Source organism: Psammomys obesus, unplaced genomic scaffold (assembly GCF_907164565.1).
Source record: "Psammomys obesus unplaced genomic scaffold, mPsaObe1.curated_primary_1811, whole genome shotgun sequence".
NCBI classification, from domain to species: Eukaryota; Metazoa; Chordata; class Mammalia; order Rodentia; family Muridae; genus Psammomys; species Psammomys obesus.
Window position 1 is genome coordinate 6075465 of NW_026596120.1, and position 25238 is coordinate 6100702.

At 36.6% G+C, this 25238-nt stretch overlaps 1 protein-coding gene across 1 annotated transcript in view; it reads left to right on the forward strand.

The window, feature by feature from the left end:
• Positions 1-25238, forward strand: part of Atr (ATR serine/threonine kinase) — a 103336-nt gene that overhangs the window by 49379 nt on the left and 28719 nt on the right. The window contains exons 25-35 of the mRNA XM_055629710.1: positions 2882-3002; positions 3228-3365; positions 3783-3975; positions 7389-7567; positions 12712-12876; positions 14178-14269; positions 18399-18490; positions 18718-18895; positions 19685-19864; positions 20759-20918; positions 23653-23832. Of these exons, the coding sequence (XP_055485685.1) occupies positions 2882-3002; positions 3228-3365; positions 3783-3975; positions 7389-7567; positions 12712-12876; positions 14178-14269; positions 18399-18490; positions 18718-18895; positions 19685-19864; positions 20759-20918; positions 23653-23832 (1678 nt within the window). The remainder of the gene's footprint in view (positions 1-2881; positions 3003-3227; positions 3366-3782; positions 3976-7388; positions 7568-12711; positions 12877-14177; positions 14270-18398; positions 18491-18717; positions 18896-19684; positions 19865-20758; positions 20919-23652; positions 23833-25238) is intronic.

A 25238-nucleotide genomic window follows, 5' to 3' on the forward strand; every position in this document is an offset into this window, starting at 1 on the left:
AAAAAGGAGTGTGTTTTATTAGCCCTATAATTATTGTGGCAGTGTTATTTAACCCATTATCACAAATAATAAGACACAAACACCTGTTAGATTTTATAATTGCTTTATTACCTTGGGCCAGGCAGATATTTCTACCTATGCTGTCTCAATCACCTCACCATCCATCTCCCAGCCCCTATCCAATGCCATCCGCCTAACCATCTTTGTCTGGACTACCTTTCATCCATAATCTTATCTGGGCCTTTCCACGCCATTCTTAGAGTCCGTTCTCCTAGCCCACCTGGTTCTTCACATTAACCTGTTTTGGCATCCTTCTTCCTCCTTTATTCCTGTCTGTCTCCCGTGATTCTCCTGTCCTCAAAAGCCGGGGAACCTTAGCCATACCTACCCCATTCTGCCCTGTCCAGGTACAGGCCATTTGACCAACCAATCAGGTAGGTTTACACAACAAGGATAGGTGTATCCAGGCATCAATATACAAGCATCAGACCAACTCCTAACAGTCTATATTGTAGCACATTTGTATATTTAAGACTTAGACTTCTTACAATCTACTAGAAAGTTCAAGCTGTTTGAAGTCATAGATGCCTAAGTCTGAGACTTGGCCCTGTGTTTGCAAGCTTTGGAGTCTTGATTAAATTATTTAACAAATCTCAAGTTATGGGATTTTTTGGGTTTTTGTTTTCTTTTGTTTGGTTGCTTTGAGACAGTCTCATTCTATAACTAGAATGGCCTGGAACTCACTCTGTACCCCAGGCTGACCTTGAATTTTTGACAGTCTTTCTGTGTTAGCTTCTTCAGTGTTGAAAGTACAGGTGTGAGCCACCTTGCTGGCTGTTTGATTTTTTTTTTTTTTTAAACAAGGTCTTTCTACATAACCTAGATTGGCTTGAAATTTGAGCTCCTGCATCTGCCTCCCAAGTGCTGGAATTAGAGGCATGTACCACTATGCTCGGCTTCATGGTTTTCATTTTGAAAATGGATAATTTTACTTATTTCATGTTGATGATTATGAAGAAATAGGAGATAATATGAACAGAGGGTCTGACATTTAGCTGAAATTCAGTAATGAATGCCTAATCAATATCAGCTTGGTGAATAAATTCCTTGGCTTGGGGAGGCAGTTGTGGGAGTGGCTCCTTTTCCTTACTAGGAAGAAATCAAGCTGTGAGATAGCTCAGTTGTCAATTACTTGCCTTGGGCTATAAAACATGAGCTTATTCCTCAGAATCCACATTTAAAAAACAGCTGTGGCAGAGCATCATTGTAATCCTGGCACTGGGGAGCCAGGCGTGGTGACCCCGGGCTGGCCAGCCAGCCCAGCCTACTTGACAAGCTGTAGACTGTGTCTTAATTTTAAAAAAGAGAAGAAAAGATGGACTGCACCTGAGAAGACACCAGGTTGTCCAGTGGCCTCCGTATGCATGCGCACATTTGCACCAGAACACACACTCAGAGGCACACACAAAAGTAGAAGCCTGCGCTTCTGCCCACTTTTAAGTAGTTGTAATGAGAATTTATATATGGTACTTTTTCATTTAGCATATTTTACATTATATATGTGCACACACACACACATGCTATGGACATGGAAGTCAGCTTGTGGGAGTTGACTCTTTCAACCATGTTGGTTCCAGGAAGTAGAGCCCAAGTCATCTAACTTGGCCACAAGTATATTTACTTGCTGAGCCATCACACTACCAGTGGTATGACACATTTGTAATGAGAGACTAAAGGAACTTCTCCAGATGGAGTACCATGCAGTTTTTATATGTAGTCTCTAAACCTAGATTACAGGTGTAACTGGTGTCTGTATTTGGAAGATTTAAGTTTTAGAACCTAATAAGTCCAATGTAGTTCAAAGTTTTGACAGAAATAATTTGTGCAGAAAACATGACAATGTGACTAGGCAGAACCTGGCTTGTAGTGCAACTCATTAATTTTTTAAACTAAATTCACTTAAGCATTTTAGTCTCACTTAAGCACTTTAGCATTTTTTCCTGTTTTAGTGTTATATTGAGATAATGGGATTTCTCATTTTCTAAAACATAGACTATAGTAAAATGTATTATTTTTCCTGGAGACCTTGAGTGTAAGGCAACTGTTATAATTATCAATCCTGAACTTGCATGATACTAGAAGAATCTATGCCTTTTAGAAAATCCTATAGCTGTGTAGTTAGTTTTGATATGAGAGCCATTTGAACATGAGTAACAGAATGTAATGCTAAGAACCCAATGGAACATCATAATAAACTAATGGAAGAGGATGAGAGATTTCTCTCATTTTAATAAGGAACTTAGCTAAAGACAACAGCTGGATTTACAGGTTAGACTTTGAGAAACAGTATTGGTTTCTTTTTATCCTTTATGAAGCCAGAAGTACAGGAGATGAGATCGTTGGGCAAAAGTGGCAGTAGACATGGTACAGATCATTTGAGGCACCCTTATAATTTGTTTGTGTGAAGAGGAAGTTCTTCAGAAGCTTAGCATTTGATTAAGTGGTCCAGCCAAACACTGAAGTCAGTCATGATTATGACTGAGGTAGAATGAATACAGCAGTGTACTGAAATTGTCAATTAATGTCAACTAATCAGTGAGTTTGATAGACGCCTAAAATGAGAAATAATGGAGGATAATGTAACTGAGCAGCTTGGACTTGACTAGCGGTTAAAAGGATCTGAGGGAGAGGCATACTCAGATTTTTAGGTATACTTGAGGAGTATGAAGTGGCCTCCTACTCCCCCCATCCCCGGAAAACATATAGTAGTAGCAAATTAATACAGAACCTGTTCTCAGCGAAGAGAACAGGTTATGCGTATAACTTCTTATGCTTTCTTTTCTAACCACATATTTTAATAAATGAATTTTCAAAATTATAGATACAAGAGTTCCCAGAAGTCAACAGATTGGTCTGAAGTAAAGAAGCCAATTTACTTAAGTAAACTAGGGAATAACTTTGCAGAATGGTCATCATCGTGGGCAGGTTACCTCATAACAAAGGTAAGAGAGGTGAAGCCATTTATGCTAATTGGCTAGTTAGCAGCTAGTTCTACATTGCCGTAGGCACTCAGTTTTAGCATTTGGGATCAGTTAGAAGGAGCAATCTAAAGTTCCCTTCTTGAGTGTATATCCTTCTCTGCATGGAGAATACCTACTCAGTCTCAAGTGCTACATTTTAACATTCAATCAATAGAATAATCTTTTCTAAACCATTTGTGTTTATAGGTTCGGGATAATCTTGCCAGTAAAATCTTCACATGCTGTAGCATAATGATGAAACATGATTTCAAAGTCACCATCTATCTTCTTCCACATATCCTAGTATATGTCCTCTTGGGTTGTAATCAAGAAGATCAGCAAGAGGTGAGATGTAACTTATTTGGTTTCCAGACATGTGACACAAGTTCTGAACATGTGAAACTTAATTTCTCTAACACATTAGTATTAGAAGCTGCAGAGTAAGGGCTAGGCAGATGGCTCAGTGGATAAAATGCTTGCCACAGAAGACTGATGACCTGAGTTCAGTGTCCTGACTCCACAGTAGAAAGAGAGAACCAAGCCCTGAAGGTTGTCCCCTGGCCTTTTTGTGTCAACCGTAGAACACCTGAACCCACACTTGCTTTCACACACATACCAAATAATAAATTCCAGCACTTGAGAGGAAGGATTATTATTACTCTACTGTTCCTTTTAATTATTCCTAGAATATTGTCTTTTATATCAGATAGTAATAAAATGATAATATATAGATACATTATTAACTGTAATGGAATTATTTAGGTTTATGCAGAAATTATGGCAGTGCTAAAGCATGATGATCAACATGCTATCAGTACCCAAGACAGTGCATCTGATCTGTGCCAATTAAGTACACAGACTGTGTTCTCCATGCTTGACCATCTCAGCCAATGGGCAAGGCACAAATTCCAGGCATTGAATGCTGAGAAACTTCCACACAGCAAACCGAAAGGAGGTAAGGTCACCTTAATGTGTAAATATTAATCTTATACTATCCACCAATTAACCATTCCTGTGTTAATTCTAAAATTTAAGCATTAGTTGGTTTATTTTTGTTTGTTTGTTTTCTTCTGGGCATGGAAGCCAAGACCTTGTACATGCAAGCATTCTACTACTGAGCATTTTTAAATGGGTAATAATACACACTTCTCACTGAGGAAAAAAAAAATGTGTATGACCTCACTTTAGGATCAGAGTGTAGCTCAGAGGTAAAATGCTTATCTAGTATGTTGTAGACCCAGGGTTTTTACCTTCCATACTACAAAAATAAAAACAAAATCCAAGAAACTGCAATTTTAAGTCTTACTCTTATATCCATGGACAAGATACACTCCTAATTTTTCTTTATTATATAAGATACGTGTCTTCCTTAGATTTGTGCAAGGGTTTGATAAGAGGATATATGTGAGTGTCAAGCTGTGAAATAGATGGTCGAGTGATACTGTGATTGTGCTACTCCATACTGTTAACTCATTTGTTCCTTGGGCCTTAGTGTATTGTGTTTGTGTGTCATTTTCACATTTTTAAGTTTTAACTGTTTAAGATTTTTATTTCATTCAGTTTATTTTCCTGGGTTCCAGTAGTGTCTGCTACCGAGCAGAATCTGCAGGTGCCTGAGTATACAGTTGTGCTGCAGCAGCATTAGAGCTACTGTTCAGTAATTCTGTTTTTGATATATTACAGTTTCACTAACACGGTCAAAGAATCTTACAGAGTTAAGTGGATCTCATTAGAGTTATCCTGCCAGTTGGCCCCATGCCATAATAATTTGTTGACAAGAAATATATTGATCACATAGTAAAGAATACTCTTCATGGTTTTGCACCACTTTTTTATTGCTCTTGCAGTACACAAAAGATTACAGCCTTCTTGCTTCTGTTTATCCCTCAGCCATTCTCATGGTTATCTTATTTTTCTTGCTGCGTTTTGGGGCTAATTTTAAAAATTAACAATCTGATAGTTACTAAAAAGAATTTCACTTACAAAATTGTCAGTTTACAAGCCACTCCCTTTTTATCCATGATGCCTGTTAAGCACAATACGTTATTATTTTACAAATTTTTCTGTATTTGAAATAATTACCTGTTTACAGGAATGCTTTCTATAGAGAATGATTAAGTAGCAGTTACGAGTTTGTACCTACTTTGTTTGTAAAGATCTTACTGTTAAGAGCAAGCACTACTTCTAATTCTTTCTTCAGAGACTGGAAATTTTTTTTCATACAAGTCTTTGACTTGCTTGGTTAGGTTCACACCAAGGTACTTTATGTCCTTTGTGGCTATTGTGAAGGGTGTTGTTTCCCTAATTTCTTTCTCTGCCCTTTTGTCCTTTGTATACAGGAAGGCTACTGATTTTTTTTTGAGTTAATTTTGTATCCAGCCACTTTGCTGAAGGTGTTAATCAGCTGTAGGAGTTCCCTGGTAGAGTTTTTGGGGTCACTCAGGTATACTATCGTATCATCTGCAAATAGTGATACTTTGACTTCTTCCTTTCCAGTTTGTATCCCCTTGATCTCCTTCAATTGTCTTATTGCTCTAGCTAGGACTTCAAGAACAATGTTGAAAAGATATGGAGAGAGTGGACAACCTTGCCTTGTCCCTGATTTCAGTGGGAATGATTTAAATTTCTCTCCATTGAGTTTGATGTTGGCTATAGGCTTGCTGTATATCGCCTTTACTATGTTCAGGTATGTGCCTTGTATCCCTGATCTCTCCAATACTTTAAACATGAATGGATGTTGGATTTTGTCAAATGCCTTTTCAGCATCTAAGGAGATGATCATGTGGTTTTTCTCCTTCAGTTTGTTTATGTGGTGGATCACACTGATGGATTTCCGTATATTGAACCACCCCTGCATGCCTGGGATGAAGCCTACTTGGTCGTAGTGGATGATGTCTTTGATGTGTTCTTGGATTCGGTTTGCAAGTATTTTGTTGAGTATTTTTGCATCATTGTTCATGAGGGAGATCAGCCTGAAATTCTCTTTCTTTGTTGGGTCTTTGTGAGGTTTAGGTACCAAGGTGACTGTGGCTTCATAGAATGAGTTTGGTAGTGTTCCTTCTATCTTGTGGAATAGTTTGAAGAGTATTGGTATTAGCTCTTCTTTGAAGGTCTGGTAGAATTCGGCGCTGAAACCATCTGGCCCTGGGCTTTTTTTTGCATGGTGACAGCTTCTATTTCCTTAGGGGATATAGAACTATTTAATTGGTTTACCTGGTCTTGATTCAGCTTTGGCATGTAGAATCGGTCAAGAAAATTGTCCATTTCATTTAGATTTTCAAATTTTGTGGCATATAGACTTTGGAAGTAAAGCCTAATTATTGTTTGGATTTCTTCAGTGTCTGTGGTTATGTCCCCCTTTTCGTTTTGGGTTTTGTTGATTTGGACAGTTTCTCTCTGCCTTTTAGTTAGTTTGGCTAAGGGTTTGTCTATCTTGTTGATTTTCTCAAAGAACCAGCTCTTGGTTTCATTGATTCTTTGAATTGTTTTATTTGTTTTTAATTTATTGATTTCAGCCCTGAGTTTGATTATTTCCAGCTGTCTACTCCTCTTGGGTGTGTCTACTTCTTTTTTTTTTCTAGGGCTTTCAGGTGAGCCATTAAGCAGCTTGAATGAGATGTTTCAAATTTCTTCTTGAAGGCATTTAGTTGTGTCCCATAAGTTTGGGTATGCTGTGCCTTCATTTTCATTGAATTCTAGGAAGTCTTTAATTTCTTTCTTTATTTCTCCCTTGACCCAGCTGTCACTGAGTAGCCAGTTGTTCAGTTTCCATGTGTGTGTAGGCTTTTTGCTATTGTTGTTGTGGTCCAGCTTTAGTCCATGGTGGTCAGATAGGATACAAGGAATTATTTAAATCTTCTTGTATCTGTTGAGGCTTGCTTTGTGACCAACTATATGGTCTATTTTAGGGAAGGTTCCATGAGATGCTGAGAAGGTAAATTCTCTTGTGCTTGAGTGAAAGGTTCTGTAGATGTCTGTTAGGTCTTTCTGGTTTTTTGTACTAAATAATTGCATCTTACCAGTATTTTGTAGTCATCAGTAATAAATAATTTTATTTCTCTTAAGTCATCTTTATATCTTTTTTAACATTTAATCATATTTTTACATTTACTTCTTAAGATAATTTGCAAGAAAAGTAAAACTAGTATCATTATTTCCCTTTAACAGATGAGAATCAGGTTCAATGAATTGAATAGTGTTCACAATTAAGTTAATAACAATGGTAGAATTGGATAAAGAGCCTCTGAGTGGTCATATTAGCCCTTAATCCATTTGTATAATTTAGTGAAAAAATTAAAATTAGATACTTCATCTTTTAAATTTTTATTTTATCAGTCATTAACTAATTTATTTATTTTTTTGATCCAGCATCAAATGTGAATTTTGAAGACTACCAGAGTGTGACTCGTTTTCTAGACCTCATACCTCAGGATACTCTGGCTGTAGCTTCCTTTCGCTCTAAAGCATACACACGAGCCGTAATGCACTTTGAATCATTTATTACAGAAAAGAAGCAAAATATTCAAAAGCATCTTGGATTTCTACAGGTTTGAATTACTATAGCGAATTTAATAATAAAAGTAACATTGGTGGCCATTTATGGTGACATTGTTCTTTTTATTGACTATTTAAGATATTGTTAATACTAAATATTTGCTATACTTTACATGCTTACTGTTAGTGGGAAGAAGTTGAAATGAATTTGGTGTTATATCTAAGCATGTTGATGCATTTGTTCAGAAGAAGGGACATTCGTTTTTGAGAGTAGGGAAATATCTTCATGGCTATGATGTCTAAAATAATGGTAATAGAGACATCTCCATGGAGTTGGGAAAGAGCATCACATATGCAAACAGTAAAATGTCAGTTTGGGAATGACATTTAGAGATGATAAAGGAAAGATCCTGTGTCATAGAGAACTTCAGAGGATGAATACTGGGTCAGTATTATGATATCTTAGCTAAATGTCTGTAGCAGTTGTGGAGGAAGAGCATAAAGGGTTGGATTCAAGGCACTACTATTGTCCTTGGGAAAAGCATTGGCCTCGCTTTGGGGTGAATAAACAAGGAGATGGAAGAAAGCTGATGAAACAAAGATTTGTAAATAATATGCTGCTGTGTGCGAAACGGAAGAGAATGTATGTGGGGCTAAGACAGTGGAAACAGTAAGATCCAAGTTGGTGGATTTTTGCCAGTGTGAAATCAAAATGTAGCAAAAGAACTGGGAAACAAGCTAAGTGTGCAGTTCAGAGGTAAAGCACTTACCTGGCATGGGCAAGGTCTTATGTGTGATTGATTTTAGCACCACAAATCAACAAACAAAAACCACAAATACACCAGGCATGGCATTTTGATTCACAGCTATTATCTCAGTATTCAGGAAGCTGAAGCAGGAGAATTATCTCCAACTTTTTCCTGGGCATTCATGTCTTAATTTAAAGGGGAAAAGACACTTGGATAAGTAGTAAATTTTAGTCCTTTCTTGTATGGGTTCCCTTGTGAGTTCTCAAGCATGTTTCATTCCCTGTTTTTCTTCAGAATGAAAAATCCCAACTTTGTATCATTTGCTGATCTGGCTTCCCACAATGTGTGTGCATGGAAACAGTTGAAAGTTGCTGGAGAGAATTTATACAATAATTTTAATAACTGGTTTCAGTTTTAAGTTCTTGATCTTAAAACATCTATAATGGCTCTTTAACAGCCTCTTCAGATCTTCTCTATTTCTCTAATTAAACCACTTTCCCCCTCTTCAAGGATAAGCATTTTATACCTTTTGTTCATTTTATCATTTCTACCTTCATCTTAACTAATGGTGTTGCTTCATTCTTCATTATCAAAGTAGAAGACAAATCTGCAGCAAATTCTCTTTTATTCTCTTTTTCCTAGGGAAAGCACTTTCTGGTCAGAATCCATCCTTGTTCTTTGTTCTTGATTTCTAGAGATTTACTTTCTTCTATAGTATCAATAATTTCTATTCCTGACCCAGAATATATAGAGCATATAGATATATTCTACTTAATTTTTAAATCTGAATTATATTTTGATTCTTTTATAATTCTGTTGATCTTACATTCTCTTTCTAGGCTGTCTCTTTTCTTGTTTCTTTTAATAGCCAGCATTAAAAACAAACAAACAAATTAAAAAAACAGCCCACAACTATCTTCCCTTAATCCTATTTACTGTGCTTATTCTAACCAGACTTCTCACCGGGCATGGTGGCTCACGCCTTTTAATCCCATTGCCTGGAGGCAGAGGCAGGTGGATCTCTCTAAGTACAAAGCCAACTTGGGCTACAAAGCAAGTTCCAGGAAAACCAAAGCTCTGTTACACAGAGAAGCCCTCACTCAAGAAACAAGACTTTTCTTTCACTTTTTACTTTTAACTTTTGTTTGTTGTTGTACTTGTTTGTTTGGGTTTTTAAGACAGGGTTTCATGCAAACAACCCTGCCCAAAGTAGCCAGAAATGACCTTGAACTCTTGATCCTCTTACCTCTACCTCCCAAATTCAGAGATTATAGCAGTATGACCGAATTCCCATTTGTCTCTTAGCAGTATTCTTGCTAAACAAATGAGTGGCCTCAGTATACCTTGATGAATATTTTTATTCTCATCAAAACTTGATTTTAGCCAGATTTGGAGGTCCATAGTGGTAAACCCAGCACTTGGGAGTTAGAGGCAAGAGGACCATGAATTCAAAGTCATGAAAGGTAGCTTGGGGGCCATACAGCCCTGTCTCAAAACACATACACAAAGGTTTTGTTGTTGTTTTCTCTTTTAATTGAGACATTTGCTTTTCTCCCATGGCTTCAGGTATATTTTCTTCCTCAGATTCTGGCTTCTCTTGCCAGTATATTTTCCCTACCCCCCAAATCTACTTTATTGATTCATAGCTTATGCAGGAAGAGTTGTGTGTGTGTAACATGGTGTTTGTAGATACACCACAAAACCATAATCATAATCAGTTCTAAGAACATTATTACTTCCAAAAATTTTCCCCATACTCTATTGATTGTGTGCATGTTAAAGCATTTAATATAAGAACATTTATTGAACTCTAAACATATAATACTATGCTACTTACTACAGTCAATGTGGCTTACTCATATTTTATAGTGTTGTACCCTTGTATAAATAATTCCCCAGTCTCCACATCTTCAGCCCCTGACAAGCACCGTTTCTCTTCTCCACTGAAAAACCTAAAGTAGTAGTCATGTATATCCATCCTCTTATTTGCCCTACAATTTTTGAAGCAATAGGACAGCCTAAGTGCTTTTTCCTCCTATAATCTAGTTTTAATTTCATTTTACTTTTACAAGTGCTTATTAAAAAGATAATTTAAGCAAGATATAATATCAAAATTGTACAGGTTACACACATATAGCTGCCATCTGAGTTCCACAATTAACACTTTGTTTAGTATTTGCTTTGTAACATATCTGTGTCTATTCATCCATCCCACACTCCCTCCTTCAGTTTACCTTTTGCTTTTTGTTGTATTTCTAAGTAAGTTGCTGGCATTTGTGTATTAGAGCTGCTTTATTCCTAGTTTTTCCCTTCCCACATGGTAAACTCTCAACACAAATCAAATATCTTAAAAGTATTAAGTGGAATTTATCAACTTGTGCTAAACCTTAGATAAAATAAATGTGCTTCAAGGTCAAAGAAGCAAGATCTCTAGCACTTCCCAACACTCGTGTTTGCTCAGTTATCTGAATTCCACTGCAGCAATGGTACGGAGCTGTCCATTTGTGGCATCATTTGATCATTCACAGTTGGCTGAAGAAAGTGTGGCAGTCAAGGTCAAACATCTTTCCAGATGTTCCAGCTATAAATGTGTGCTTTTTCTTGACTTTAGTTTTTATTAGTTCTCTGTCAATATATCTGCATTCCCTGCCAGTTCTGCCTGGTTCCATATTACCTCTTAACAGCCCATTCTCAATAAATAAGCAAAATCTATTACAGTTGTAAGCTATTTGGTTTTTCTGCTCAGATCATGGGTGGATAACAATTTTTGTTGAGATAAAAGCCAAAAGTTTCAACCTGCCATCTTGGAACTGTGTATGATAATCACAATAGGCTACTACTTCACATTCACCAGGAGAGAGTGCTGGAAATGACTGTGGTGGCTTCAGTTCAGTTAGTGACACTGCACTTCTTTGCCTCAGAGCTGATGCCCTGCAGTTGCACATAAGGCTTATGACTGTGTTAAAGTTATTTTTATAAAATTGTGTTTCTCCGTTTCTTTCTTAACCTGGCTATCACCTAAATAATTAAGACTCTATTACATTATTTGTTTATAAAGATTTTATAAAGCACAATCCTGAGCAGTAATTACTCTGTTTTTAACCCTCTAGGCTAGTCTGCCTTCCTCCCAGCATAAAATCCCCAAGATACTTGCACTTTGTGGCATTCTCTGCTCTGGCTCCTCTCTCTGATCTTTCCTGGACCTCTGCCCATGGCTGAATCCCCTACTTCCTACTCTCAATCCTCCTTCCCTGGCTGGCAGAAAAGTCCAACCCTCCTGTCTCTCTTGCTCAGCTTTTAACTGTAAGCTATTAACTGTAAGGAGACAGTTGGGGAGCAGTGTTTAAACAACATTGAGACAGGAGATTCTTATAACAAGGATTGCAATCAGATATGGGGTGAGGGTACAGAAATCAGCATTTGAATTACACAATAACCTTATACCTACATGAATATGATCCTAGGCACCACCAGTGCTATTCTGTGTATGCACAGAAATTCCAGCATGTCTTTACCTTCCTTTTTTCTGTTTATTTCTAGTATTTTTTTCCTCCTCTAAAGAATGTCTTATGCTAGTTGCTCTCCAGAATATTTTTTAAGATTTGTTTATCTATTTATTATGTATACAGTGTCCTGCCTGCATATATGCCTACATGTCAGAAGAGAGCACCAGATCTTATAATAGATGGTTGTGAGCCATCATGTGATTGCTGAGAACTGAACTCAGGACCCTTGGAAGAGCAGCCAGTGCCCTTAACTTCTGAGCCATGTGTTTAGCCCTGCTCTCCATATTTCTGTCTTTAAGCCTGAATATCCACTTTAAGCCAACGTGGTTATTTGGTTTAGGTGGTCATTTATGAGTTTTTCTTTTTTAGTTTTTTCTTTGTTCATTGTACGGTCTCTGCTTGCTTTTGACAGGGTCTCATATGGCCCAGGCTGGTCTTGAACTCAGTATGTCATCAATTATTCCATATCTCTTGCCTCTACCTTACAAATCCTGAGATTAAGTTATGTACCCCATACCTACCATGCCCAAATTAGGAGTTACTTGAGTTTGTTGAGTTTTCTCAATATTACTGTTAAAATGTTTATTTAAAATTTAAAAACCTTTGAAATACAATAAAATACTTGGGAATTATACTCCACAGAAATTATTTTCATTTGAACTCAGAATATTTCAGAATATGAGGTTCTCTGCAGTCCTTAGGATCTATAATAGTTACTAATGTCAGTTTGTATTTAAAAGTGTCAAGGTAACAGAATGCCTGAAAATTGTTTGTCATTTCACTGTGATTCTGCCTGGAAACAAACACTTAAGTCTCATTTTTCAGTAAATACTTTTCATACACTGTTTCCATATGCTTTTAGCTTTAATTTTTATTGTGTTTTTTCCTTTTACTTGATTGATATTTTTTGTTTGTTTGTTTGTTTTTAATGGATGAACAAAGAAATTGTATGCTGCTATGCATGAGCCAGATGGAGTGGCTGGAGTAAGTGCAATTCGAAAAGCAGAGCCATCCTTGAAGGAACAGATCCTTGAACATGAAAGTATTGGCTTGCTCAGGGATGCCACTGCCTGTTATGACAGGGCTATTCAGCTAGAACCAGACCAGGTAAGCTGCTAAATAGGAATGATGGCAGTCTTGGTTTCAAAACTGTATTTTTCAATATCATAATGTGGCTGAAAAAAAGTTTTGACACTAAACTTTCATTTCAAGACCCTTAACATTAGAGACTTGTGCTTTATGGTTTCAGAAGTTATTTCCAATGCCAAACTCCTATGACTTTAGAAATCCCTCAAATTAGGGCTAAGGAGATAGCTCGGTCCATAAAGTGATTGCCATGCATGAAGACCTGAGTTCAATACCCAGAACCTACATAAAAACATGAAGTGTGATGCCATGCACTTGTTATATCAACAGTGGGGATGCTAAGACAGACTGAATCTTGGACCTCCCTAGATAACCAGCCTAGCAGACTTGAAAAGCTGCTGTGAATAGGAACTGATCTTAAAGGGGGTGGGGAAAGCTAGGCAGCTCTTGACGAGCAATACCCAAGACTGACTTCTGATCTCCGCACACATGCACAAACATATACATGTATTCCCACACACAACTAATACACAAACATACAGACATACAGAAGAACTCTCCCAAATTAATTATAGAGTATATTTATACTGATATGTCCATTTAGTATTTCTACAATTATTTCTCCTTGTTTCGTTGTTTCTTCTTTCTCCTTTTGGAGGCAGGGTGCCGTGTAACTCAGTCTGGCTTCAAACTATCTGTCTTGCCATGGTGTTTGGTATTAGTTATCATCTTAACAAAATCTAGAATCACCTGGGACATGAGCCTATAGGCATGCCTGTGGGGGATTATCTTGCTTATTTCAGCTGATTGGTAGACCTATCTTGACTGTGGATAGGATATTCACTAAGGGGTTCTTGAACTGTATAAAGTGAAGAAAATGAGCTGAACTTGTGCCCCAGAAGGATTGTTTTGGAGGTGGTTCTAGATCCTGTCAAGTTGGTAATTAACATCAAACATGCTAGTATTAGAGCTCCAAATCTATATTAATAGCACTATATCTGTTGACTCATGATGCATAATCTTGATGCAGGTTTTTAAAAATACTGAATACTTTTACATTCTCTATTTGATCTGAACCAAAAATTGGAACAAATATGGAAAAATATGATAAATTCACTTTGAAATTATCTTTAGATTTTTTTTTCTGTAACTTTCAATATGTTAGGACATTGGCAGTGAGTGCTACTACATTGTCAAGCCCAATAGTTGCTAAACTCAGAAAGATACAAACAGGAATATAGGAAATTAAGACATTCTTATTCCCTCGACTACATTTGAAATTAAATTACTATCAAATATGTTGTTTGTTTGTTTGTTTCTAGATCATTCATTATCATGGTGTAGTTAAGTCCATGTTAGGTCTTGGTCAGCTGTCGACTGTAATCACTCAGGTCAATGGAGTACATGCTAACAGGTAATGTTTTTTTAAAGAATAATTTTCTTTTATTACTCTGGATAGAGGCTTTTTTTAAGTAATTCTTGAATTAGATTGTTCTTTTTGTTTTATTTTTCAAGACATAGTTTCTCTCTGTAGCCCTGTCCCTCCTAAAATTTGCTCTGTAGATCAGGCTAGCCTCAAACTCAGAGATCCACTTGTCTGACTCCTAGTGCTGGGATCAAAGGTATATTCCACTACTCCCAGCTAAATTAGATTGTTCTTAAAGGCAGGAATTTTCAGAGTTCACCTGTCACTGATATGACTCATACGGATAGTTCTCTGGCCTCAAAACTCATCACAGCTCAGAGTATTAACATTTGTTTTCTATACTGGATGTAGAGGGACAGGAGAAAACTTTGGATGACTTTTGAAATACTGCTGTAGAATTGATTTGTATCTGAATGATTCTTAATTATGGAAGCAGTCTTTTTTTTCCTAAAGAAAATGGATTTATTGTAATAAATTTTATTATCCCCTAACCCCCCTTTTTTTTTTTTTTTTTTTTTTGCTCATGGCAAAGATAAAGGTTGAACATTTCTTCCAGTTAACTGAGGAAGTTATCTCTGCTCTTGAAAATGCTTTCCATGAGAACCAAAAATTCCTATTTTGCTATACATTCCACACCCCAGTTATTCTAGGCAAGCAGATTTGGTCCACAAGGAATGGATCTCAGTTGATTTAAAGAATACAGATTGTATTTGTAGTTAGATACTTTGAAGCAACTTATCTAATTTCTGTAAATTAAAATCTATGATCAGCAAGGACCTCCATTCTACTTTGTCTCAGACAGAAACACTCAATTTAAGTTTGATAGTTGCCATGGTGGAGCTCATGAAGTAATGGGGAAGTTGTGTAGACGTCGGGAGATTGTTGTATGCTGTAGGTGTGTCCTGCTAATTGAGAGACACCATGAGTAAGAGATTATAAGAGTTGAACAGGGAACTTTGGTGTATTCAGTTCTTCAAAATATATAATGTAAAATTAGGTTCTTCCTATTTTCTGTTTAGGACCTAATGCATCTCATTCTTTGGGCTGTGAAAAGGCTTTGGTCACTTCTCTGAAAGGATACTGTATCATAGTAAAGCAAAATGGTCAACAAGAGCACATATTTTCCTTGGGAAAGATCTCTATTTGCATTTAAACAGTTCTCTTTCTGTGTTTAACTTATGCATAATTCTGCTTAATTTATTTATATTAATAAATTCTCTCATCTTAATCCTCACATTTGGTACTTTTGGTATTAGGCTTGGGATGACACATCTCTGATACTCTAGTAATCATATTTTTAATCCTGAAATTTTGATACTTTGGTATTTGGTGCTAAGCTTTTAAAGTTACTTTCAATTAGACTTTTATATTTTAAATGTTTTTTACCATGCTCTTAGCCTTGTTCTTTGTTGGTTTTGGTGAAGTTAATATTTACAAATTGAAGTATGCTTAGTATACTGCTAACTTTAGGCTTTGGGGAGGGGTGTTTTTCAACAAGGTCTCGTGTAGCCCCAGCTGGTCTCAAGTTCACTGTGTATCCTCAGATTACCTGAACTTGTGATCCTCCTGCATTCCTCTCCCAGGTTCTAGCTCTGTGGCACCACAGTGGCTTTGTGTGAACCTAGGGTCTTATGCATGCTAGGCTAGCACTCTACCAACTGAGCTTAATCCCAGCCCTAATTGTGTACTTGTAAAACTAATAATTATTAGGGTTTCTATACAGTCATAGCCCAAAATATTACTGTTCATCCTAATCTCACCTAAGTAGAATCCTTAGAAGAAAATAGTTTGTGTCTCTATTGCTGTGATAAAACACTGACTAAAACCCATTTGGAGAAGAGAGGGTTTTTATTGGGCTCACAAGGGACTCAAGGCAAGAGCTTCAAGCAAGAATAAAACAAGAGATTATGGAGGAACACTGCCTACCAGCTTACTATCAGTCTCACATTCAGCTATCTTTCTGATGCTGCACAGGCCCACCTGCCAGAGGACAGTACCACCCATAGTGCGATCAAGAAAATGCCCCCAGACATGGCCCACAAGCCAGTCTGATGGAAGCAGTTTCTCAGTTGAGGTTGTCCTCAGGTGTGTCAAGGTGACAGCTAAGGAACAAGGACAGTGTCACACACCAGTGTTACAGTTCCTCAGGAGGTTGGGACAAAAGGATGGTATAATAAGCCCAGGAATTTGGGACCATCTTTTATGAGAGTAGTAAGGGCACCTTTTAAGACACAGATAGGGGAGGAGAAAAAAAAGAATTATTACTGATTTTGCAAATCAAAATTTCTAAATAACTGAAAAATAGATTAAGAAAAATATAGAGAGAGGACATCTGTGGTAGGCTCCAGTTCTGTTCCCTCTCTTCTACCGCTTCTGGTGTCTATCCTGTTTTTCCTTCTGAATGAGAATTAAGCATCTTCCTTAGGATCCTCCTTGTTGTTTAGCTTCTTTAGGTCTGTAGATTTTAGTATGTTTTTCCTACATAATATGTCTAATATCTACTTGTAAGTGAGTACATACCATCTGTGTCTCTGCTTCTGGGTTACCTCAGTCAGGATGATCTTTTCTAGTTCCATTCATTTCCCTGAAGATTTCATGATTTCCTTGTTTTCAATAGGTGAGTAGTATTCCATTGTGTAAATGTGCCACAGTTTCTTTATCCAGTCTTCACTTGAGGGATATCAGGCTGTTTCCAGATTCTGGCTATTACAAATAAAGCTGCTATAAACATAGTTGAGCAAAAGACCCCAACCAGCAAGGGATCGAAGCAGATATAGAGACTCACAGCCAAACTTTGGACAGAGCACAGGAAGTCTTATGGAAGAAGGGGCATATAAAAGGACCCAAAGGGGACAGGAACCATACAAGGAGATCAAGAACCAAAGACCATCCATAGAGAGGGTATAGATCCCCACCCCCTGGGTCAGATGTAGCGCATAGACAGCTCAGTCTATGTGGCTCCCTCGTAAGAGGAAAAGAGTCAGTCTCTGACACAACTAGGTTACCTGCTCCTTGATCACTTCTCCCTGGTGGGCGCCCTAGCCAGCCCACAGAGGAGGAGGGTGCCGGAACCTGATAGGCTACAGTGAGACAGTAGGGGAGAAGGACCAGGGAATAGGAATAGGGGAGGAAAAGGGAGGTAGGAGATGAGGAAGGGGTAACAACTGGGATAAAAAGTGAAAAATTGTAAATAGTAATAATAAATTTTTTAAAAGTATATATTGCAGACAGCCAGTTTTTTGTTTGTGTGTGTGTGTTGTTGTTTTTGTTTGTTTGTTTGTTTTGTTTTGTTTTTTTTACATATTGTAAGTAACTTTCTTAAATCCTTCTATTGGGTATCCTATGCTGCAGGCCCCAACTGACCATAACCCACACCAAAAATCCCAGATATTTTAGAAGTGCTTTACAGTGTTGATTTAGCTCTCTTTGTTCCATGATCTTTTTTTATTATTAATATTTATTGGAAACATTGCATATCACAGGACAATTTGAAATAAAGGCCACTAAAGAGAAACTGTATGACTTAGAAATTATCTTTTAAACCTGTAATAACATGTGAAATGTGAATTTTTTTCATAGACATCCGTGCACACTTTCATGTTTTTTTTTTAAGTTACATACAAATATAATTTTATAAAGAGCTGTGTTTTTAAGTTGGGGAATTAACTCTCCTCTCACATATGCCACAATATATTTTGTCACAAAACATCATTTTTAAATGTATCTATCAGAAGTAATTAGTGGAGGGCCAGCAGAATGCTCCTTAGGTAAAGGCATCTGCTGACGATTTGTCACTGAGCTGGATTCAGTCTCGGTGAGCCACATGGTAGAAGGAGAGAACGCCTCCAGCAAGTTATCTTTTTACCTTCCTGGGTGCTCTGTGACTTATGCATATGCTCAATTTCTAAAAGCTTTTAAAAATTAGCAGAAAATGTTCTTCAGCAACAAAAGAATAAAATTTTCTTGGTTGTTTTGGGTAATTATTTTGTTTTAAACTATGACTATAATATAAATACAATGGAACAGAAAACAAAATATTTAAACCTATAAAAATATAAATGCTGGTTTTTCACTGTAAATAAATTAAAAGCTAGCTGACATGCATTTCTCTTAATAGGTCTGAATGGACAGATGAATTAAACACATACAGAGTAGAAGCAGCTTGGAAACTGTCTAAGTGGGATTTAGTGGAAAATTATTTGGCAGCAGGTAAAGTTACTTCTTAAAGTGTTAGCAGCTTTAAGTTGCTATAAATATTCCAATTTAAATGGTTGAGCAACATTCCCAATTAATCTGGCCTATTTCGTGATTGCCAGTTTAGTTATTTGAAGTAGAACTGAACCATCTGTTCAGTATTTCTTCTGACCATCTTATAAAATACAACAAAGCCGGCTTCTGGACCCACTCATCCCAGCATTTCTTGACTTGTTTTTCAGATGGGAAATCCACAACGTGGAGTGTCAGACTAGGACAACTACTGTTGTCAGCCAAAAAAAGAGACACCACAGCTTTCTATGACACATTGAAACTAGTGAGAGCAGAACAAATTGTACCTCTCTCGGCTGCAAGCTTCGAAAGAGGCTCCTACCAAAGAGGATATGAATTCATTGTGAGGTATTTTGAGGATACCACTTTATATTCCCATTTCTATATTTCACCTAGGAAATTTTTAAGTGTAAATAATTCTGGTAATATTTTTGGTGTATTACTTAACAATACAAATTGGCACTTTTATTCTTTTTTAATTATCCTCACATAGTCTCCTTTAAGTTTACTTATTCACTTGAGGAAAAATGGTAAAAATAAATGCTGTAATTGAAGTACTGTAAGTTAAAACACCAAATACAGTTCTTTGTGAGAATTTATTATATTTTGGATAATCTTCTTCAATAATATCTTGGTGAAGCCAGACACTGGATCACTTGATTTAATTTCATTCTCTAGCTACTCAGCTTTTTTTTTTTTTTTTTGTAATTTCAATACTGAGTCATAGACAGGGACTATTATAAAAATGCGAGTGATAGTGTGACTATATCATGGCTTCTATCACCTAGGAAAAAATTAACTTTACCAGTATTATAGAAATATTATAGAAATATTTTATATTCATTTATAATGAATAAATATTTTATTTTCATGTTGCCAATAAAGTTTTATTCTCGTACATTTGAATATAGTTTTTATATATCCTTCAGTTTAATTTACAAGAATTCAGGGATGACATCAGGCACTGAATTTTTTAATGTGAATAAATTGTTTATACTTGGTTTTAAGTTATATAAATGTTGCTGTTTATATTTCAAGGAAAAAGTTTGGTTTTTCATAGGTGGTCTAAAGTGCATACTTCATATGTGAGATTAATAAGACTACATATGGTAACATTTTAACTTGTTCTGTCTTCAGATTACATATGTTGTGTGAGTTGGAGCACAGCATCAAACCACTCTTTCACAAGTCTCCAGGTGACAGTTGTAATGAAGACTCTCTGAACTGGGCAGCTCGACTAGAAATGACCCAGAATTCCTATAGAGCTAAGGAGCCTATCCTAGCCCTACGGAGGGCTTTATTAAGCCTCAACAAAAGGTTGTTCATACTACTTTAAAAAAAAAAAAAATGAATTGTATAATTTAGTATCATGTTCTTACTTTCTTGGGGGAGTATTTTTCTTTCTACATCTACATTTTCTATTTTCAGTTCTTAGGAATTTATTACGTAGTTGAAACAAACCTAGATCAGAATAATCATTTTTACCAAGGGCTGGAGAGACGGCTCAGTCAATGGTTAAGAGCACTTGCTGCTCTTTCAGAAGACCAGGATTAACTTGCAGGCACCCACATGGTGGCTCACAACCATCTATAACACCAATTCCAGGGGATCTGATACCCTCTTCTGGCCCCTGTGGGCACCAGGCACACATGTAGTGCACATATATACACACAGACAAAATATTTATATAAATAAAATTTAAACTAAAATTTTAACAAATTATTTAAAAAAATTTTAAAGAATCAATTTTATAGCTGAACATGATGCTCCATGCCTGTAATCTCAGTATTCAAACATCTGACACAAGGTATTTCTTAAATGTCCAGTGAACCTTCATAGAATACCTTGTTTTAAAAGTGTGTGTATATGTGCATGTGTGTGTGTTTTATAAATGTAACTAACACATTTGGGAGGTGAATACTAACACAAGTTAGGAATCATAAAGTTTATGCTACAGTGTATCTAAGTAGAAAACCTGCCTATCAAGTATTAGACTTTGGGTTAGATTCTCAGTACCAAAAAAGAAAAGTAACAACAAAAAAGAATAAAGCCTGGATAGACTTATAAGACACAACTGGTGTTTTTTCCTTACAAAGTAAGCATTGATATAGAACAGTGAGAAGATTCTGTTTTGGGAAGAGCTGTTTAAGTTACTGAGTATACTCACAAATCTTATTTTTTTTCCTATGTTTTGTTACATTTTCTTTTTAGGCCGGATTACAACGAAATGGTTGGAGAATGCTGGCTACAGAGTGCCAGGGTAGCTAGAAAGGCTGGGCACCATCAGACAGCTTACAATGCTCTTCTTAACGCAGGGGAGTCACGACTTGCTGAACTGTACGTGGAGAGGGCAAAGTGGCTGTGGTCCAAGGTACTAGCCAAGGGAACCTCATCAGAAAATGTTCTGTTGGAATTCCACATGCCTGCCAACAGCTAGCTGGGAAACCCTTAGTCAAAATTCAGAGCTCTCTTTTTCTGTCACTTTTCTTCATTATCTACTGTATTCTAGGTAGGAAGACTGCTTCTTGTAGTCTGCAGTCCTCAGAGTGCCTTCTTACTTTAAATCTTACACTAAAGTTTTCTCAATTTTCATCTTTCCTACATATTTCTGAGGAAAATTACCAGTTCTACCAATTTTACTTTTTCTAAGTATATAGTGTAGATGTACTAGGTCCTCAGTATGTACTTCATAAATTATAGTCACACTTTCTTAATGGCTTTGGGAAACACGTCTGTGTGGATTTGCCAGTGTTACTGCCAAGTTGTCCTTCTGTCCTTACCTGTCAGGAAGGGCTTAGTTTCAAAACAGACACTCCCAGTAGCCCCTAGATTCCAGCAACAGAAATAGGAGGTTTTTAAATATATGAACTGCTTACTAATTTTATGTCTCATATTTAAATGATAGTCACTGGTTTAGAGTTAATAGTGGGCACAGCATGTTTTGCAGTTAACATTTTGCAGCTCTAGGTGATGTTATATGTGATTGGAGAAACGTGGTGGTGACTAGAAGAGGACAGGGGAGATGCTTTCTAGACCAAGGGGGAAAGTGATAATTGAGCCTAGGTTAGATGATCCCAGCTAGTGTTAGTCTTTATACTGCCTATACTCAGTATCTCGGAATGCAGTTCATTATCTGGTACCTAGTTCTCTCCACACTGCTTACTTTTCTGAACAAGCCTCACTTCCATCCCCTTATCTGACACAAGTCTGGGCTGTGACCTTTCCAAAATGCATTTTGAAACATACTTCTTCAAAATATGAAGTCCTTCAAAATATTCTTCATATATTTTGGATTAAGTCTGAACTCTGGGAGGTACACAAGGCCATTTCTGGTTGAGTGCTTTCCTGTTCCTTCATCTTTATTTATTTATCTGTCTTATAAATGTTTTATTTAAGCTTCACCTAAATTGAGACTCCTGGTGCTACTCAACTTATGTTGGGATTATATCCTAATAAGCACATTGTAAACTGAAAATAACTTAAAGTCAGAAGTATATTTAATATACCAAACCTACCAAACACTGAAGCTTGGCAACAGTGTTAAATTAGTCCCTTCTTTAGCTTTGCTTTCCCTGCTTTCAGTAACCTGAGGTCAACCTCAGGTTGAAAATATTTAATTTTTTAATGAAAGTAGTGAATGGAAATATTATATATATAAATGGAAATGTATATATAAATTTTATACATTTCCATTTATAAATAAGTAAATAAAAATATAAAATAAAAATGTTAAATGGAAAATCTCAGAAATAATCCATAAGTTCTAAATTTATCACTATAGTGACAAATTTAAATAATCTTCAAATACTAAAATAAATTACTATAGTGTTTATTTAATTGGTATTTTATTAGTGATCGTTATCAATCTATAATTAAACCTATTCGTAAATTCAACGACCATAATTTAAAGTATTGTTTCGTCCTGGTGTGGTAGTGTAGGCAAGTAATCATAGTACTGAGGAGAAGAGAAGCAAGAGGATCATCCTAAATCAAGGGCAGCCTTGTCTAGAGACGGAGTTCTATGCCCACCAGGGTCATAGAGTGACCCCATTTCAAACCTTAAGCACCAGAATTAAAAATTAATGTTTCTGGGGCTGTAGAGATGGCTAGTCAGTAAGAGTGTTTGTTCCTCTTGCAAAGGACCTGGATTTTATTTACAGCATCCACATCAAGTGGTTTGAAACCACGTATTACTCCAGTTTTAGGGGATCTGATACACTCTTCGGGGACCTGATATGCTCTTCTGGCCTTTGAATATACCTGCACAGATGTAGCACACATACATACATGTAGGCCCACAGTTGTGCACATAGAATAAAATCTAACCAAAATGCCATTTACTAAATTGTGTGGCAGAAAATTTTCTATGAATTGTTTAAGACCAAATTCAGATTTTTTTTTTTTTTCCTGCTTAAAATCAAAATCAGATTTTTTTTCTTTGTGTAGCTTTGGCCATCCTATTTTCCTGTATATTTAGATAGATTTGAGGGACTTCTTTCTCTATCCCTTAAAATACCTATCCGAGTTTATATGTTGTAACACTTAAACACATTGGTATTTTACATAGTTTGTTTCCTCACTTCATTGTGAACGTTTTTTATTTTACTCTTTCTGATTGGTTGCTTGGTTTGGTTTTGTTGAGAAGAATCTTTAACTGTAGCCAAGGCTGACCTTATACTTGTGACCGTCCTGCCTGCGTCTCCTGAGTGATGCAGTGTTATACACATACAACATCACGACCAATTAACTATGAACTCTTTAAGTCAGGGATTTTCATTTATGGATCAGTGCTATTCCAAATCATTACATATATCTTCAGTTCCTTATACTTTTAATTTTAAAGAGAATGAGTAAACAGATTAATGATTAAAGAGTTCTACATGAACTGAATCAGTTTTTCCTTAGAACTCTAATGAGGAATGACAGATAAACTTGAATTTATAAATGAATTTGTTGAGACATGGTTTCTCTGTGTAGTCCTGGTGGCCTCAAACCCAGAGCTCACCTGCCTGTATGTCCCAAGTGCTGGGATTAAAGGCATGCGCCACCATAGTCCAGCTAAGAATATATTCTTAAAGACTTATTAATTGCCCTTTCCCTTTTAGGGTGATGTTCACCAGGCACTTATTGTTCTTCAAAAGGGTGTTGACTTATGTTTTCCTGAAAATAAATCCCCAGCTGAGAGTAAGCACATGTTAATCCATGGTCGAGCTACACTGCTAGTTGGTCGGTTTATGGAAGAAACAGCTAACTTTGAAAGCAATGCAATTATGAAGAAATATAAGGTTAGTATGTGTGTAATGTAACCTTTTTTAAAATGGATTAAATGATTTTGTTAGTCTATATTGAAGTACATATGTGTAATAGTACTCAGGAAAACTGACTTTTTCGTAAAATAAGAATCATTAAGTATGTAGAATTATCACAAACAAAATATGCATAAAACTACCACCCCTGGTTAGAAATTGTTGCACAGTGAATCTACTTCTGCAACCAACTGCCAAATCCTGAAATAGTGTCAGCATGCTACAACCTTCTCTTTCACCACAGTATTATTCTTACCTTTCTATACAAAGTTGACCATGTCTGGGCCCAGTTTTTTTCAGGCCTCAGTTGTTTAGAACTTGCTTTTAATGTCAGAAATAACCTTGGAATTTTGATTCTCCTGTCTCCCTCCCCTAAATACTAGGGTTATGCCCAGTTTAATCCACAGCTGAGACTTGAACTCAGAACCTTATCCATGTTAGGCAAACACTCTACCAGCTAAGCAAGATCCCCAGCCCATGGAATGTCTTTATAAAAATGATAAAACTTCTCTACCAAGTATTAAATTTTATAAGAAAATTATGAAAGACAAACCTCCCAGTAATCTATGAAAAAAAACTGAAATGGAAATTCAAAAATACCTAGGAGTTTTATTATAAAAATTTATAAAAATTGATAAACTAGAATTATTCAGAAAGTAGATGAATAGTTTTCACAGCTAGGCGTCAGAAATGGGTAATGATAACCAAGGAGTTTTATGTGGGGTTTTTTGTTTTGTTTTGATTTTGAAATGACCATGACAGTGTTCTATAATGTTCAGTAATGGTAATGGTTTCCCAGCTCTGATTTAAAAAAAAAAAAAAAAAGCACTTTAAAAGTATGAGTTTGGGGGCTGGAGAGATGGTTCAGAGGTTAAGAGCATTGGTTGCTCTTCCAAAGGTCCTGAGTTCAATTCCCAGCAACCACATGGTGGCTCACAACCATCTATAATAAGATCAGATGTCCTCTTCTGGCCTGTAGGCATACATTTAGGCAGAATACTGTATAAATAATAAATACTTTTTAAAAAGTATGATTTTTTGAGCTGGCAGTGTTGCTCAGGTGGTAGAATGTTTGTCATACAAGCATTAGGGCCTGAGTTGGACCCCTAGCATCTACTTTTAAAAGCCAAGTATTGGTAGAGTTGCAGGGTGACTCTACTTCTGAAACCACCTATCTGGCTTGACACAAAAGAAAACCTTATAAATTGGAGTTCCATGAAAATTAAAGCATACTTTAAAAAAAACAGTGGTAGGTGATCAGAGAGCCAGCCACTGAGTTCATGCCAGAGACAGTCCCTGCTCCCCTTAATAGGGACCCTATCTGGAGACTGAGTCTATGGGCTACATCTAAGCTGGGGTTTTAGGTCCTCTCTGTGTATTGTCCT